This window comes from Narcine bancroftii, chromosome 1 (genome assembly GCF_036971445.1).
Source record: "Narcine bancroftii isolate sNarBan1 chromosome 1, sNarBan1.hap1, whole genome shotgun sequence".
NCBI lineage: Eukaryota > Metazoa > Chordata > Chondrichthyes > Torpediniformes > Narcinidae > Narcine > Narcine bancroftii.
In genome coordinates this window covers 278,099,620-278,115,081 of record NC_091469.1, presented here as the reverse complement: position 1 = coordinate 278,115,081, position 15,462 = coordinate 278,099,620, and the positions used below count along the sequence as shown (strand labels likewise).

Below are 15,462 nucleotides of genomic sequence, written 5' to 3'. Positions count from 1 at the left end.
TTGCAATCAGCGCACACAACCTCCACAAGTTCCTCCTCTTCTCCCCCACCAACCCCCCCCTCCCCCCAGCTACCTATGGTTTGTCACAATACAGGTTATCCTGGCAGCTAAAATAGGAAGTAAAATTTGACAGAAAAAATGACAGATGAAAAAAAAATAATTCCTGGTACCATTGCCTACTGCACTGATGCAACAAAGAAAGAATATCATGTACAGATATTAATGAAGTCTAAGGTCAGTTACTATACTTTTGACTTTGGATCATGTTGCTAAAAGCAAGCTAAATTTACAAAGCTCCCACCATTGGGGAAAATACAAAGACCCAACCTTCTAAATTGGTGAAACAGGTTTCATTTGCTGTTTTTTCAGAGTTGCCCCTCGATCTTCAGTCAGCTTTACTTTCTGCTTCATGAAACTTTTTTGCCACCATCTTATTGTGTTGTTCTACTCGCTTTCTTCGTGCTTCCTGGAAAACACGGAGTGAGATTTTTTTTAAAAATTCACAAGTGTTTGCTTTCTTTTGGAAAAGAATAATGATAGTTTTTAACCAGTTACATAAAGGATGGTTGGATAATTCGATACCAAATCACTTTAGTGTTTGGTTCATACAATCTGCCTGGACAGAAACAGGAGGTGAAAATATATTTACCCATTTAATGGCAGAGCAGAAGAGAACTCCTGCTGGCAGTGAGTTCTTTGTGAGTAAAGCATCGTCCTGACTATACTTTGGAGCACCCAAGTATGGCAATGTGCCGCAGATCTGATACTGCTCCCGTCCTCCCCCCACCATTTAGATTCAGCACCGGCTTCAGGAATGGAACACGAATATCCAGAGCTGAAGGGCGAGATGCATTTTTACATTGAGACCTGCTGCATCCTTCCTGTGATGCTGGCCTATCCAGCACCCTGCCGTTCATTTGAAATGAGGTCACCAACCTGGGTGGAAGATCCAAATTTTTAAATTTTAATAAATGTTAATATTTTAATTAACATCAATTAAATGCTTTTAGTTTAGAGATACAACACAGTCACCAGCCCTGCTAGCCTACAAGCCCACACACCCAAATACACTGACCAATTAACCAACTCATCCTGTCCAACTTTGAAATTATTTTTCCAATTATTTGAATTGGTTTCCCATTTAATAATGGACAGCGCTAAACAAATAACCTCACTTTTAAAGCTCCTGACATTTGTAGAGTGGGAAGGAGGAGTGAAGATTTTTATAAGCAACTGAGTATGTAGAAGATTTGCTTCAAATAATGATCCTGTGGCAGATTTCAGATTTATTGTCAGAGTACATCAATGACATCACATACAACCCTGAGATTCCTTTTTTCCCGTGGGTGCAGAAGAATTACCACTGATTGGTAGCGCAAAAAATAAACTGCACACAGCGTAAACAAATAAAAGAACTGTAAACAGATCATGAACAAACTGCAATACAGAGAGAATAAAAGAAAATCAATAAAGTGCACAAGAGTCCTTAAATGAGTCTGAGTTTGTCTTTAAGGAGTCTGATGGTGATGGGGTAGCAGCAGTTCCTGAACCCTGATGGTGTCAGGTTCAGAAACAGCTGCCAGTGAATGGATTTGGAAAAGGAGGTTGGTACCCATACACACACACATACATATATATTAGATAGATAGATAGATATATTTATATATATATATAGATATAGAGAGATATAGATAGATAGATAGAGAGACATATATATAGAGAGATATAGATATATATATATAGAGAGACATATATATAGATACATAGATATATTTATATCTATATCTATATATAGATATAGATATATAGAGATATAGATAGAGAGACATAGATATAGATATATATAGAGAGACATATATATATAGATATATAGAGAGACATATATATATATATATATATATATATAGATATATAGATATAGATATATCTCTATATAACTCTCTTTATATATATCTATATATAGATATATATCTATAAAAGCACTGCTGGAGCTGCTGTAATGGAAAGGCTGCTGGTGATGCAGACCCAGGAGAGTGGCGACATAGGGCTGCTCTGAAAGTTTCAACTGCCCGTAACGAATGCCAGCAGCTCCACACAGGCTTTATATGCCATGTTAAAGGAGCTGACATTTTAAGAAAAATCCTGTAAGTGCAGGCCTGTGTACAAGATGAGAGTCCATCTTTGCATCGGCCACGAGAGGTTGCCAACTCCACGGAAGCGACGGAGCAGAGCAGGGCACCAGAAACAGGGAGAACACCCCCAACCCACCTGCAAGTTGAGAAGGAGAACCCTGGACGGGGACCATGACAGCAAACTAGCGAGGGGCTCTTCAGCTGAAGAACCCTAAAGGGAAGGGCTCAAAGGCTGAGGGACCCACACAGGCTGCAGGCGACTTGCGGTCAGCAGACCTGCACAGGCTAAGGGCTGCTGGAGACTGGCTCATGGGAACCATGTATCAGAGCCAGGATTCGAGAGGATGCAAAGGGCAAGAAGAGCTCCTGATTGTGTTGGAGGTTTGGGTATGGAGCTCAGGTTGCCGATAAACAGGAGTCTGTGCGGTTGCAGGAGTGCTGGAGGCGCTCAAGGCTCTCTCTTTTGCTTCTCTTTCTCTTGTTCTATAAGGGCGCTGAGCAACACTAATGGCAAATCCATGTCTGCCTTACAGCAGGCAAAAGTTAAAGTACATCATGCATGTTACATTTTTTTAATATATTATTATGTGGCAATAAAAGGGAACCTTCAAGGGAACAATTGCGAGAGTGAGGGAGAGGGAGTGAGAAATGTGCATTTATTCCAGAAATTTAGCCAACATTGGGGTTTACAAATCATAAGGACACATTGACAGGGTGGACAGTCCAAATCTGTTTCTCAAGGAAAAGGCATCACACATGAAAGGTTGTGCATTTAAAATGAGGGGGAGAAAGTTTAAGCAGGACAAATATTTTACACAGAAAATAGTAGGTGCCTAGAATGGGCTGCCAGGGGTAGTGGTGGAAGCAGATACAATAGTGTTCAACAGGCTTCTAAATAGATGCACGAATGGGACAGGATGGAGGGATATCCTTCAGGTACAGATTTTTAGTTTGGACATAATGTTCAGCAAGGACAATTTGAGTGAAGGGCCTGTTCCTGTGTCAAACTGTTCTATGTTCTTCTATCACTAAAAGGTTTTAATGGAGCTTGTTGTGAAGAACTTTTAAATATTGAAAGGTTATAAAAGCTAGCATCTGCTCTGTTACTAGCAGGAGTTAAGAGGAATCAATGAATATGCAGCCTTCACACTCGGCATGCCTGCTGAGTGGCACAATAATCATATCACAGAGTCCAAAATGGGCATCCAAGAATTGCTGTGGAGCATCAATAACAGCAGAAATGCATACGCCACCATCTAACTTTATGGCCTGACATAACTTTTATTTGACCTTTGCTATCAAGCCAAAGGATTGAACCAAGTTCAGTGAGATATGCACAATGGCATGCTGGGGGTAGAACCAAAATGGTCTACCAGCTGGCACAGCTGGAAAACTGGCAAAAATAGCAAGCAATAGGCGGAGCTAATAGTCCTGCCTCCTAGAAGTGAATGGTAATAAACAGTGAAATGGCTAATGGGAGGAGGAGGATGCTCACATCCTCAAAGTCAGGCCCCAGATGGGAGTAGCAAAGACAAGGCTGCATCCATATTCAGCCAGACATTACCCATGTCCATTTTCTTAGGAGATTCCCGACAATGTAGAAACTAATTTGTTTCACCCCGCCTGCTGTCAGGAAATGGCTGTGAGTGCTAGAAACAGCAAAGGCTTTCAAGCCCTGTTAAACTGGCTGTGGTAATGAAAGCTTGTGTGCCAGAATTAATTGCGCCTCTAACTAAGCTGTTCTAGTACAGTTATAGCACTGGCATATAAACAGCAATGTGGGAAAAATTCTCCGTTTTGTTGTGTTAACAAAAAGCAGGACAAACCCAATCTGGCTAATTGCCATCCAAATTAGTCAACTCCTCATCATTAGAAAAGTGATTGAAAACTAATCACCAATAATCTGCTCAATGATGCCAAGGTTTGCCAAAGCATCTGACATCAGAATGGCCTTGTCCAAACATGCACTAGAGCTGAAATCTACAAGAGGGTGACTGCACATGGTGTCAAGACCAAATGTGGCATGGAACTCTGCCCATAATAATAATGGGCAGACAGTCATTGCCCCAGTGTTTCTTTAAGAGGCTGAGTGAGTCTGTCAAAAATTTTTGTTGAATGGCAAGAGGGTTAGGGACTCCATGGAAAAGTTGACATGGCAATACAAATTAGGGGTCTAAAACTGCCAGATTTTAAAAAAATTATTGGGCATCATAGGCGAGGTTTATCGCCTCACTTTTTGAGGGAGGGAGCCCCCCCTTCCTGGGCACACAATAGGGAAAAGTTACCAAGAGAATTTACATACAAATGGGACACTAAATTAATATCCAAAAAGATGGACAATCCCATTCTAAAACATTTATGCCAGACATGGCATAAAATACATCAATATTTTAGATTGAAGGTGGGGTGGTCTCCCAATAGGCCTTTAATCCAGAACAATTTAATACCCATGACTAGGCAATAAGATCCTGGACACCTGGTGCCAAAAAGGGATCAGGTGTATCAAAGATAGTCACGATCAGGGGCAGTTGATGTCATTCGAACAGTTGAGGATCAAATTTGGATTCTCTAACCAAACATTCTTTTGCTATCTGCAATTAAGATCTTAAGAGACAAATTAGGACAAACAATGTCTACTTGAGTGTGGTACCATGGACATTCTAATTCAACAGGGCAATGTGTTTAAGTTCATTTCTAGGATGCATTTCTTTCTCTAAAGTGAGGGCCTGAACTCAGGGTTACACCGGACAAGGGAAAGATGGGAGTTGGACTTTGGCACAACAACTGATGAACAGCAGTGGGAAAACCTGTGCCTGAATAGCATGACGGGAATTGTCATCGCCAGAGACATGCTGGTGCAGTGTGATTTCCTCACACCGCAAAAATTACATAAATCATAGCCAGAAATTTCGGAAATGTGCTTTAGATGTAGTGTAGAGGTTGGAACCTTTGTTCACTCCACCTTGCTATGTCCGAAGGCGAGATCCTGAAAAAAAATTACAAAGGTGGATTTTCCACAGGATCCAGAATTGTACCTCCTGTGAGATATTGGGGAAGTACAGTTTTAGACTGTCCAAACACCAAATTCAGTTTGTGAACATTGCCTTGTTAGTAAAAAGTGCATAGCAGTTGCGTGGAAGTCTGACTCGATGGAATATGGAAATGCAGTGTTTCAGTCCCCTGGAGAAGATTATGTACAACTTAAGGAAGAAATTTGGCACATTCGTTGAAGTGTGGTAGCCGTATCTGAAGCACGTAGGTGTGCAAATATGAGTTCGCTCTCCCCTTTTTTGAGTCTTGAGCTTTGAGTTATGAGGTGGGAGGGAAAAAAACCATCCCACTAGGTATATAAAGGAGAGAGTGAATTGGAAGGGGTGGCACAGATGATTGTGTTTTAGTTTTAATTTTAATTTTTATTCTCATTTTTATTGTTTATCCCCTACCTTTTATTGTTTATTTAATACTTGGGGTCCGCAGCATGCTTTTTTAATGTAATTTTGTGCATCTGTATAAGTTATGGGAGAAGGGAGGGGAGGGAATAAGGGAAGAGAGAGAGGAAAATGCTGGACTCTGAATTATATTGTGTGGAAGGAAAATGTACTATATTGTTTGCTTGGTTTTGCACGAGTCTTGAAAATAAAATAATTTAGAAAAGAAAAAAAAACCAAATGTTGCATCACATTATTGTCATGCACATAAGTACAAGAAACAATGTAAGCTCTTATCATTCATGCATGAATTAGTAAGTGGCAATTAACATTTGTGCCACAAAAGTGCTGGGCAATGATCATCCTTAACTAAATAAAAATGTCTAACTATCCACCCTTGACATTCAATGGAAGAATCAGAGGTGATCTGATTGAGGCGGACAAGTTGATGATAGCAGATGCTGGGAGGTTGTCTGAAACTTGGGCCATAGTCCCTAGGTAAGGGGATAACTATTTAGGACAAAGGGGAGGAGAAATTGCTCAGAGGGTTCTGAATCTATCAAATTCTCTACCGTGCAGGTTAATAGATTCTCTATTCTTGAGTAGATTCAAAGTTTGACACTGAATGAATTGGGGTACGAACATCTTGAGAGAAAATGCATTTGATGCACAAGATCAGCCATTGTTCTATTGAATGGTTGAGAGGTCTTGGATAACCTGTCGTGGTCCACCACCGGTCTACTGCAGGGGGCAACCTCTGTACCTGCAGGAGTGTAAAGGGACAGGACAAGACCTGGCCGCTGTCAATCAATCAGCCTGAATGGATCAAGCCTCACCCAGTCGGGTGTCAATCACCCTCCAGGATATAAGCCTGCGCCGGCCTCCCGAAGCCTCACACAGAGTTGTTGCAGCCACAGCCAGCCTAGCTCTGTGGAAGTCTTTGTGGATTAAAGCCTGTCGTACAGTCTTTACCTTGTGTGTGTCTGATTCTGTCTAACAGCGCCCCACAACCTAAAAACACAACTCTAATGGTTTTTTTCTTCGTAAATGTTTTACTTTTCAAAGGAACAGTTTTACATGTAAGGTACCTGCAGCCGGATATTTTTTATTTCATTTGCTTTCATTCTCTCTGCCTCCCTCATATTCTTCCTTGTGGTCACCTGCTGGAGATGCGCCAACCTGCGATCTTCTGTCTCCTTGTCCTCCTGAGCAATAGACTGGATCCTGCTTTGAGTCTTCTGATGCAAACACCGTTTGGCTCTCTCCATTTTCTCCAACTTCTGCTCTCTTTCTTGCATCTGTTTAAAATTATTCTCCAGACGTTGAAGTACTTTCTCCCTAAAGGTAAAATATTAACCAACTCAGTTCCATTTCTTAACAGATGTGAAAAATAGTAACGACTATTGTATTATAGTACAATTGCAGAAACAAAGTCTATGTTTAAAAATATGCATATCACAGTGTATTCCAGCACATGTGACCCATTGCATCTCCAGTATTCCGAATAATTATTTTTGCCACAATTTTTTTCTTTGTTAACTAACCAACAAATTTCATTTGCAGACTGAAAAATTCAATGTATTACATAATAGCTGTAAATTAGGCTTAGGGAACTTGGAATGCCTTTCAGTCCTGGATCATGGTGTGACAATCTTAATTTGCTGACTAAGAATTTTACAGTTAGTGAATCTGATCTATTTCCAAAAGGAAACTTTTTTTTAATACTTTGGCTGTGACCAAGACATACCTGATGCTGTTGCCAGGGTATCGGAGTCTTAAAACAGTTTGATTCTTTGCCACATTAACCACAACAAACCATCTGAAACAATAATTATAAGATGGTGGGGAAATTAATTTAGATTTAGTTATCATACCTATGGAGCAGATCCTCGAAGATATATCTTCTCATCTGAGCTGATATACAACCTGAAGTCATTGCCTTAGACAATCCCTCAGACTCGAGGTTGATTCCTTTCCTCTCCAATTTTGTACTTTTTGAAGTGGCCAATGTGGGAAGTGCAGACTCTTTTACAGATGGAGTGAGTGGTGACTGAGGAGGCAGTTTTTTGAGTCATCTGTGAGATGGTCCCCTCCTTCTTTTGCTAACACAGAAGTCAAGTTTATTGTCATCTGATTGAACAAGTACAACCCTATAAAATAGCATTCTCCAGTCCTCAGTGCAAAAAAAAAATAGAAATACAACCACAAATCACATACACACACAGGCAAACAATACACATACTCACAGGACAAGTATTTCATCAATACAAATAAATAATTGCTTCATGGATATGAGAGTCTTGGATGGTTAGTGTGAGCAGTTCCTTTGGTCAACCAGCTGTCCCTTTGGTCAATCAACGTGCTTACTAGCTGTGGGAAGAAGCTGTTCGTCAGCCTGGTGGTGATGGATCTGATCCTCCTGTATCTCTTCCCCGATGGGAGCAGCTGAAAGATGTTGTGTGCAGCATGGAAGGGACCCTCAATGATTTTGAGCACACAGCCTTGAGGTGCTCCAGTGCTCTTCTAGGTTCTCAATCCCATTCCTAATGCTTCTTTGCCACCTTGAGAAGTCTTGGGCCAGAGATCCCAGGAGTCAAAGGGGTAATTGCATTTTTTTCTCCACCTGTGTAGTAATCTGTCCTCTATGCGATTCAACACCCCTCTCTGTAACTAAATTTAAGACTTACTAACGGAAAGACCGCAGTCTGTTCGGGTTGGTAGCAGAACGTCACATGCCATGACGCTGAGTAGTGGAGCACCTCAGGGCTGTGTGCTCAGCCCACTCCTGTTCACGCTACTGACTCACAACTGCATCACCAGATCCAGCTCCACAGTGTCATCAAGTTTGCAGGTAACATGAAAATAGATGGTCTCATCAGCAATAATGATGAGTCGAACTACAGAGAAGAGGTGGAAAATATTGTGATATGGTACGAGCGTTACAACCAGAGTCTGAACGTGGACAAGATGAAGAAGATGATTGTGGACTTCAGGAGGACCAGGAATGACCAGCCTCCACTATACTTCGATAACTCTGTCGTGGAGAGAGTAGAGAGCACAAAATTCCTTCAAGTCCACTTAACTGGTGACCTATCCTAGAACACAACATTTCCTAACTTGTCAGGAAGGAAGGCGCAACAGCGACTGGACTTCCTGAGAAGATTGAAGCAGGCAAGGCTAACAGCCACCATCATGCCAACCTTCCATAGAAGCTATATCTAGACCATCCTGGCTGGCTGCATCACAGTGTGGTACGGTTGCTGCAGAGAAATGGATCGGAAGTCAATCCACAGGACCATAAGAGTGGCAGAGAGGATCACTGGAGTCTCCATTCCCCCCTCTCCACCCACTGATATGATCTACTGGGATCTTAGTCTGAAGAGGACACCTTCCACCCAGAACACAGCAACTTTCAACTGCTCCTGGCAGGAAAGAGAAACAGGAGAGCCAACGTCACCAAGCTGAGAAACAGCTTCTTCTCACAGGCAATGAGAATGCTGAATGACCAAAGGAACTGCTCACACTAACCATCATGATTCTCACATTCACAAAACAATATTTATGTATATATCCATGCATGTGTATTATTATCTCTATGTGTGTTATGTCTGGTTGAGTGTCTGCATGTTTTGCATTGAGGACTGGAGAATGCTGTTTCGACAGTTTGTACTTGTGCAATTAGACGATAATAAAATTGACTTGACTTGATCTCTTCCCAAGCCAGGGGTCAGAATAATGTCTATTTTGGAATTCTCTTGACAGATATGTGAACAGCATAGCCTGGCCAACACAGCCAACTCAGTTTAACTAGGGTCTCAACATTGTGAATCTCTTCACAAATGCCAAACTATGGTTCTGCATACTGTGACTTGTGTAGGTTGTCTAAGCCAAACTGCCTTTGTAGGGTCATTGAGAGCTTCAACATTTGTGTCAACACTTTGGTTGATGGTGATGTTTGGAATTTGAAAAAAAGGTTGCAGGAGATAGAACAGATACCAGCAGAGGTCAGACCTACAGTCATTAGTACCTATCATGATGTAAATATCCTTAAAGTCTTTCACTTGAATGATGATATAATCTCACAGGTGCCTGTCTTTGGAATAAGCGTGTTGCCGTGACATGTTGTGCCATTGATGAAACAGATCATATTCCAGACGCATTGATAGAAGAAAGAATCCACAAGAGTTGTTTTGCCCAATCGTTCCTTGCTGATCATGCCTTGTTAGAGGGATGCATCCCTTAGCCCGCTAATATGGAAGGGACCCTGCAGGATCAGATTGTGTCCCTTTAAGTTAAGGGCCAATGCTTTTTAAGGTCAAAATAGAAGCCCTTCCAGCTTCATCTGAACTTTCCAAGATTGGACTGTATTCACTGATGACTATACTATGCATATTCCATATTGGACTGAGCTGAAGATTCATAAGACATTCCAAATCTATGGAGATGGGGTGGGGTACTGAGGCACTGAACAAGTTCATTATCAACAGCAGAGCTTTCTTTGTAAAAACTGCATTCCTTCTAGGATTTTCCCCCTCCAGAGAAAGGTGCCTTGTTCTTCAAAATTGCCAATTGTTGCCTGAAATATCTCACACATGATATTACCAAACCAGGATAGCAGAGCAACATTTGTGTCAGCTGCTGTCAGGATTGTTCCTGACAATCTGGGTCCCCAAACAGTGGAAGTCAAATGGAGTGTGGTCTGCTTTAATATGTTGTGTTCTTTGCACATTTGCTATGATTGGAGGTTCAAACAGCACTTGGAGACCATGCATATTAATATCTGCACATAAAGATGGGTACATACCTGGGTACCACCTGGCATTATTTAGGCATGTGTACACATGCGCACAGACATTCAATATCTTGTCAAGAACCCTTGCCAACTGCCTCCCTCCTCACTTCTCTGCTGCACAGCAGCACCTGAGCCTCATGAGGTACCAGGTCCCATTCCTGATCCACCCACATTTCCAATTTAACTCAAGATAATGATCACCTAGCGATATTTTATACTGCCAGTGCTACCCAATAAACAGCAGAAACAAATTCATATCCAATATTAGATGACTGCCTACAAAAGTGCTAGAACACAGCTTCTGCATATATTAATTCCCAAGTTATTGATTAATCCTGGATTTTAGAATGTCCATTCTTTAATCTTGAATGTCACGCCTTTTCCTATTTCTAAATGATCTCATCAGTATTACAACAGCTAACATCTGTTGCACACCTGCACTTCCAAACACTGATATACCTGTGGTTTTCCTGGATGCTTTGATACTTCTCCTCACATTGTTGCTCTCTGTCTTTCTCCCACAGATGATGGTGCAGCTTTATCATTCTGGATCTCTGCACAGCCTCCCGATTCCGACGGTCACGTGACAACTGACTCTCTCCTAAACGTTCTTGAATTGGTGGACCTTGCATCTGGTCATTGAAGTTAAAAGAAATCATACTTTATTTATAGAAAACATATTTTTCTGCCTTGTTATTGGGGAAATGATTGGTGCCTGGTCAGGTCTTTCTGTTTACTGATGTAGAGTGAGCACCTAGATGATTAGATCACTGACAGTTTATAGTTTCCTTCATTCCTAGACCTTCAATCAAACATACAAGAATAATGGAATGAAAGAAGGGACAAGTTCTGAGAGTCTTTTTAGAATTAATTAACAATCGTCTGAATACACAATTGTACAAAATCAGTATTGACCAAAGTGTGGATTAACTAATAACTCAAAAGTCCTAGGTGTTCTCTCCTGATACTAGGTTTAACGTTATTAGTGCAGACTATAGCACGGTACCATGATGGCTGTCGATGAAGTACCTGACAGTAGAGTGATGTAAAATACAGAGCACTGTCATGAGTTCTGTCTCTGAAGCATCTAGCAGCAGAATGATGGAATGTGGTGTTAGCTGAGTCTCGGTCAGGACAGCTTTACAGAAAAAAGAGGAAAACGGGAAAATTCTAGGTGAAGAGACAGAAATATAAAATACTAAATGCTGTTCAGTATACAGCTGCTAAATGGGAATTGAAAGATAAGTTAATATTTAAGGAAGGACCTTCTGTTAAGAAAAAATAAGAAGGAGATTAAACAATCATATAGAATATGAAATTCCATAATCTTATGCATCAGTTTGGAAGCGTACCCCAGTGGAAGATGTAGTCTGTTGCTTCTGGTGGGTCAGAACTTCTTTCATTGTGACTTTCTTCTGTGGACATCCATGGTCAATACTTTCAAACATTGCATTGCAATTTGTTGGTCCAAGGTTCTGAAGCTGCGTGGAAGATTCCAGATGACTGAAGTCAGGTGCACTTCTCAAACGACTTGACAATGAAGTCTCTGCAAAAAAGGGCATTAGTGCGCAGCACAGTAGCAACAAATATAACAAAAAATATAAAGTACATTGACTCAATTCCCAAAATATAATCTTGGTTAAAGAATTTTAAATGTGTTTTGTATTTTGATACATTTTTAAATATATGGAGGTCAGCAGCAGCTGTTGTGACACAAAACCTGTAGTTTTACACAAAAAAGACTGACTGTGCTTGGAACACTAAGAATTCCCTGCTTTTCTCGAACAGTGCTATGAAATCAATTATGTCCACCCGAACAGATACTGTAAAGCTCTAATAATCCAGGATTTCAGACTAGCAGATTTTCTGGGTTATATTGATATTACACTTAATAACATCCCATCAAATTCTTAATTCATTTTTTTACCAATGTAGTATGAGAAATTTTCCAGTGAACCAACATGTTTAAAGAAAACATAGAAAACAGGTGCCAAAATGTTAAAGCAAGATTGGAAATTGGGTCTTTCAATCTTTAAAAGGAACATGGGAATTGAGGTTTGCATGTTTAAAGGAATTCATGAAATAGACCCTTTATGTATTCAAAAGGAATGTGGCAAATGGGATGCTGGCAGGTTGAGAAAGAGCACTGGAAACAGAACCAGGTAATTTTAAAGTAAGTGCTGAAATAGTTCCCTCGTGAGTTTAAGAGTCAGGGATACAGGACCCAGTGAAACACGTTCGAAAACACTGAGATTTGTAAACAGATGGATACTGAATAATCCAATATTTTCTTTATATGACACTGCTTTTAACCAGTCATGCATTAGTTAAAGCCTCACAAATCAAGCCCTACACATCCCATTATCTATTGTATCTCTATATATAAATACATAATAGATCATGTGGATTATTGTTTATAATCAACTCAGCACTTCAGAACAATGCATCTGTCATTTGCATTCAAATCAGTATCAATGTTAATCTCAGCCCACCACTATGGTCCTGTAAGCCTGTGGAAGTTAATTAGAAAACTTGTAAAAAATCAGTTTTATATCAAAAAATTGAAAATGTTTGATTTTAAGTAGGTACACGTAGCGGGCTGCGCTGATCTACAAGCGAACTGGGTCAAGGAGGTGTAGGCTCACGCAGGGCTGAGAGCCCCCAAGACACTGGGAGTGTTGCCAGCCCTCCAGGCTGATGTCACAATGGTCTGGGGACAGCAAAATATCATGGGGGTTGTGCTTATAAACTCACACGAGAGTTCCAGTAAAGTCAGTTAAACTGATTCACATCGACTACTGTGTCTTTGTTCGCTACATTTTGTGACCCCAATAGCCCAAATCAGCAAATTTGGACCTCACGATGAAGTAAAAGGGCATTCTGTAGTCATATTAAATATACATGATCTGTTAAAATGAGTCTGTCTGTACATTCTTGTCCTCTATCATCAACTTCATTGGCACTTTTCTTGTCTCAAATAAACAGCATTGTCATTTAAAGGATCTATATTTGATCACCTGCAAGGTTGCTTAAAATATTACACATTAATTTAAAAGTTTACATCTGTTGACTTCAGACATAAGCAAACAAAAGTAATCAAAGAAAATAATAGTTTTAACATACATGTAATCTGTTTCCTATACCTAATATTTATCAGAACAATTCCACTCCTGTAGCACGAGTGGAATTTTGCTGAAAGCTCCATTTACATCAGCAAGGAAAGTCCAAGAAAACTCATCTCCCACACAAATTAATGCTTAACTTTACCTGGTTTCCTTCGATGTGGCTCTTGGTGGCTTTGGCTCCAATATCTCCATTCAGGCCTGTCTCTTGCTTTGATTCTCCGCTTCTCCAACAGAGAGTCTGTATTCACTGCCCTATCTTCCAAAGCAGGTTTACTTGTCTCTGGGCTACTGTCAGAATCTTCAGATGAAGACAGCAAGTTTTCATTAGAACTATTCTTCTTCGGTACATCTAATTCCTGAAGCTGCAAAGCAATTTTCTTTTCCAACTCATCTTGGTCACAAGCTTTTGAGTTAGTACATTTTGAAGTTAATGGCCACCATCCTGCAGGAGAAATCACTTCTGGGAAACAGTAACATGGAAGGTGGACGGGCAAAGAATGGAAGCCATGATAGAACCCATGCCAATAATTGTAAGATGGGTCCAGTCCAGGAAAAGCTGAACACGAGGGCTGGATGTTCACTGGTCCAAAGTTGCATACACAAGCCAACTCAGTCTGGGGCCTTTGCAGACAAACATTATGGCAAGCAGTTAATTTATCAGCCCTTGGGTGCTGCCTGGATAATAATGGAGCTAACAGCTCCTGTAGAATTCTTTCATACATAGCAGGTGGAATCCAAACGGCTACATTTTTGGAAACCTTCACAGTTTTCCCATTCCAGAACTTTACAGAGATTTCATCATCTTCCATCACTATTTTAATAGAAGGAAGAGAGCTTTATAGTAAAACTATACTATTAACATAAATATGGATGATACATTATACCACTGGAAGAATAGTAGGTCAGGCTCTTCAATCTGGTTACCAATTTCATCATTAATTTAAATATAGCTGGAAACAAAACTCCAAATGTACTTCATAGTTTCCGTAACCTTATGTCCAAAGGGATATTAGCAACAATGAAATAGCTGAAAGTCTGAATGATCAGTTTATGTACCATAATGATAATGTTTACTTTCATATTCATTGTAGAATGTACATAAGCATCCAAATTCTTACTTGCTGAAGACTTACATGAACTTTATGAAAAAAGTACGATAATACATATTAAATTAAAAATAGAAAATAAACATTCACAGTGCAAGAGGAAAGAAAAGTGGTGTTACAATAATGCAGACAGTCTTTGTGTATGATCAGTGTGACAAGAAATCCAGGTTTTAAGGTCATGACCACGTGCTCCATCTGGGTCAGAAGCTTTTCAAGGATTAATCCTCCTGAAGGTTCTGTTTATGTCAACTTCAGAAACTGGGAGCATATTGGCAATGGTTTTCTGGACATGATCCCTGTTATTCCTGAACCTTCTGATCTGAAAACCACAGAACTCATCTTTAAGTGTTTACAGATTTCTTAGCTCATCTGTAGCATCTGGTTAGGATATGCCCAAATCACGTTAGTGGGAACACACTTGTTCACACATTTTCAGTTAAAGTCAGTAACCACTGGGGCAGATTCATTCAGATCTGCAGCCGAGACCTTGAACACGGCCCAGTCCACTGACTCAAGGCAATGACAAAGCTGCTCTTGCCCGTCCGCAGACCAGCTTTGTACACTCTTCACTATTGGTGCAATGGTCTTCAGTTTCAGTCTGTGTTCAGGAAAGAGATGCACAGCCAGGTGGTCTGACATTCCAAAGTGTGAGTGTGGAATGGACTAGAAGGCATCCTTGATGGTAGTGTAGCAGTGTAACAATTAAATCATTACATTATGCACCTTTAATTATCATTTACATGTAAAGAAATATTGCAAGACACAATAGTAAGTACAGTAAAATCCATTACTGAAGAAAACTTAAGTATAAAAAATTTCAAGATAATTTTTGAAGTGTCTGCAACTCTCAATATCTATTATTCTAAACCAGGGGTGTCA

The 15,462-nt window shown here is 40.3% G+C and overlaps 1 protein-coding gene across 1 annotated transcript in view; it reads right to left on the bottom strand.

The window, feature by feature from the left end:
• Positions 1–239: 239 nt before the first annotated feature.
• Positions 240–15,462, bottom strand: part of c1h11orf16 (chromosome 1 C11orf16 homolog) — a 32,156-nt gene continuing 16,933 nt past the window's right edge. The window contains exons 6-10 of the mRNA XM_069913976.1: positions 13,620–14,288; positions 11,705–11,898; positions 10,812–10,984; positions 6,649–6,898; positions 240–466 (exon numbers count right to left, since the gene is read on the bottom strand). Of these exons, the coding sequence (XP_069770077.1) occupies positions 386–466; positions 6,649–6,898; positions 10,812–10,984; positions 11,705–11,898; positions 13,620–14,288 (1,367 nt within the window). The 3' untranslated portion in view covers positions 240–385. The remainder of the gene's footprint in view (positions 467–6,648; positions 6,899–10,811; positions 10,985–11,704; positions 11,899–13,619; positions 14,289–15,462) is intronic.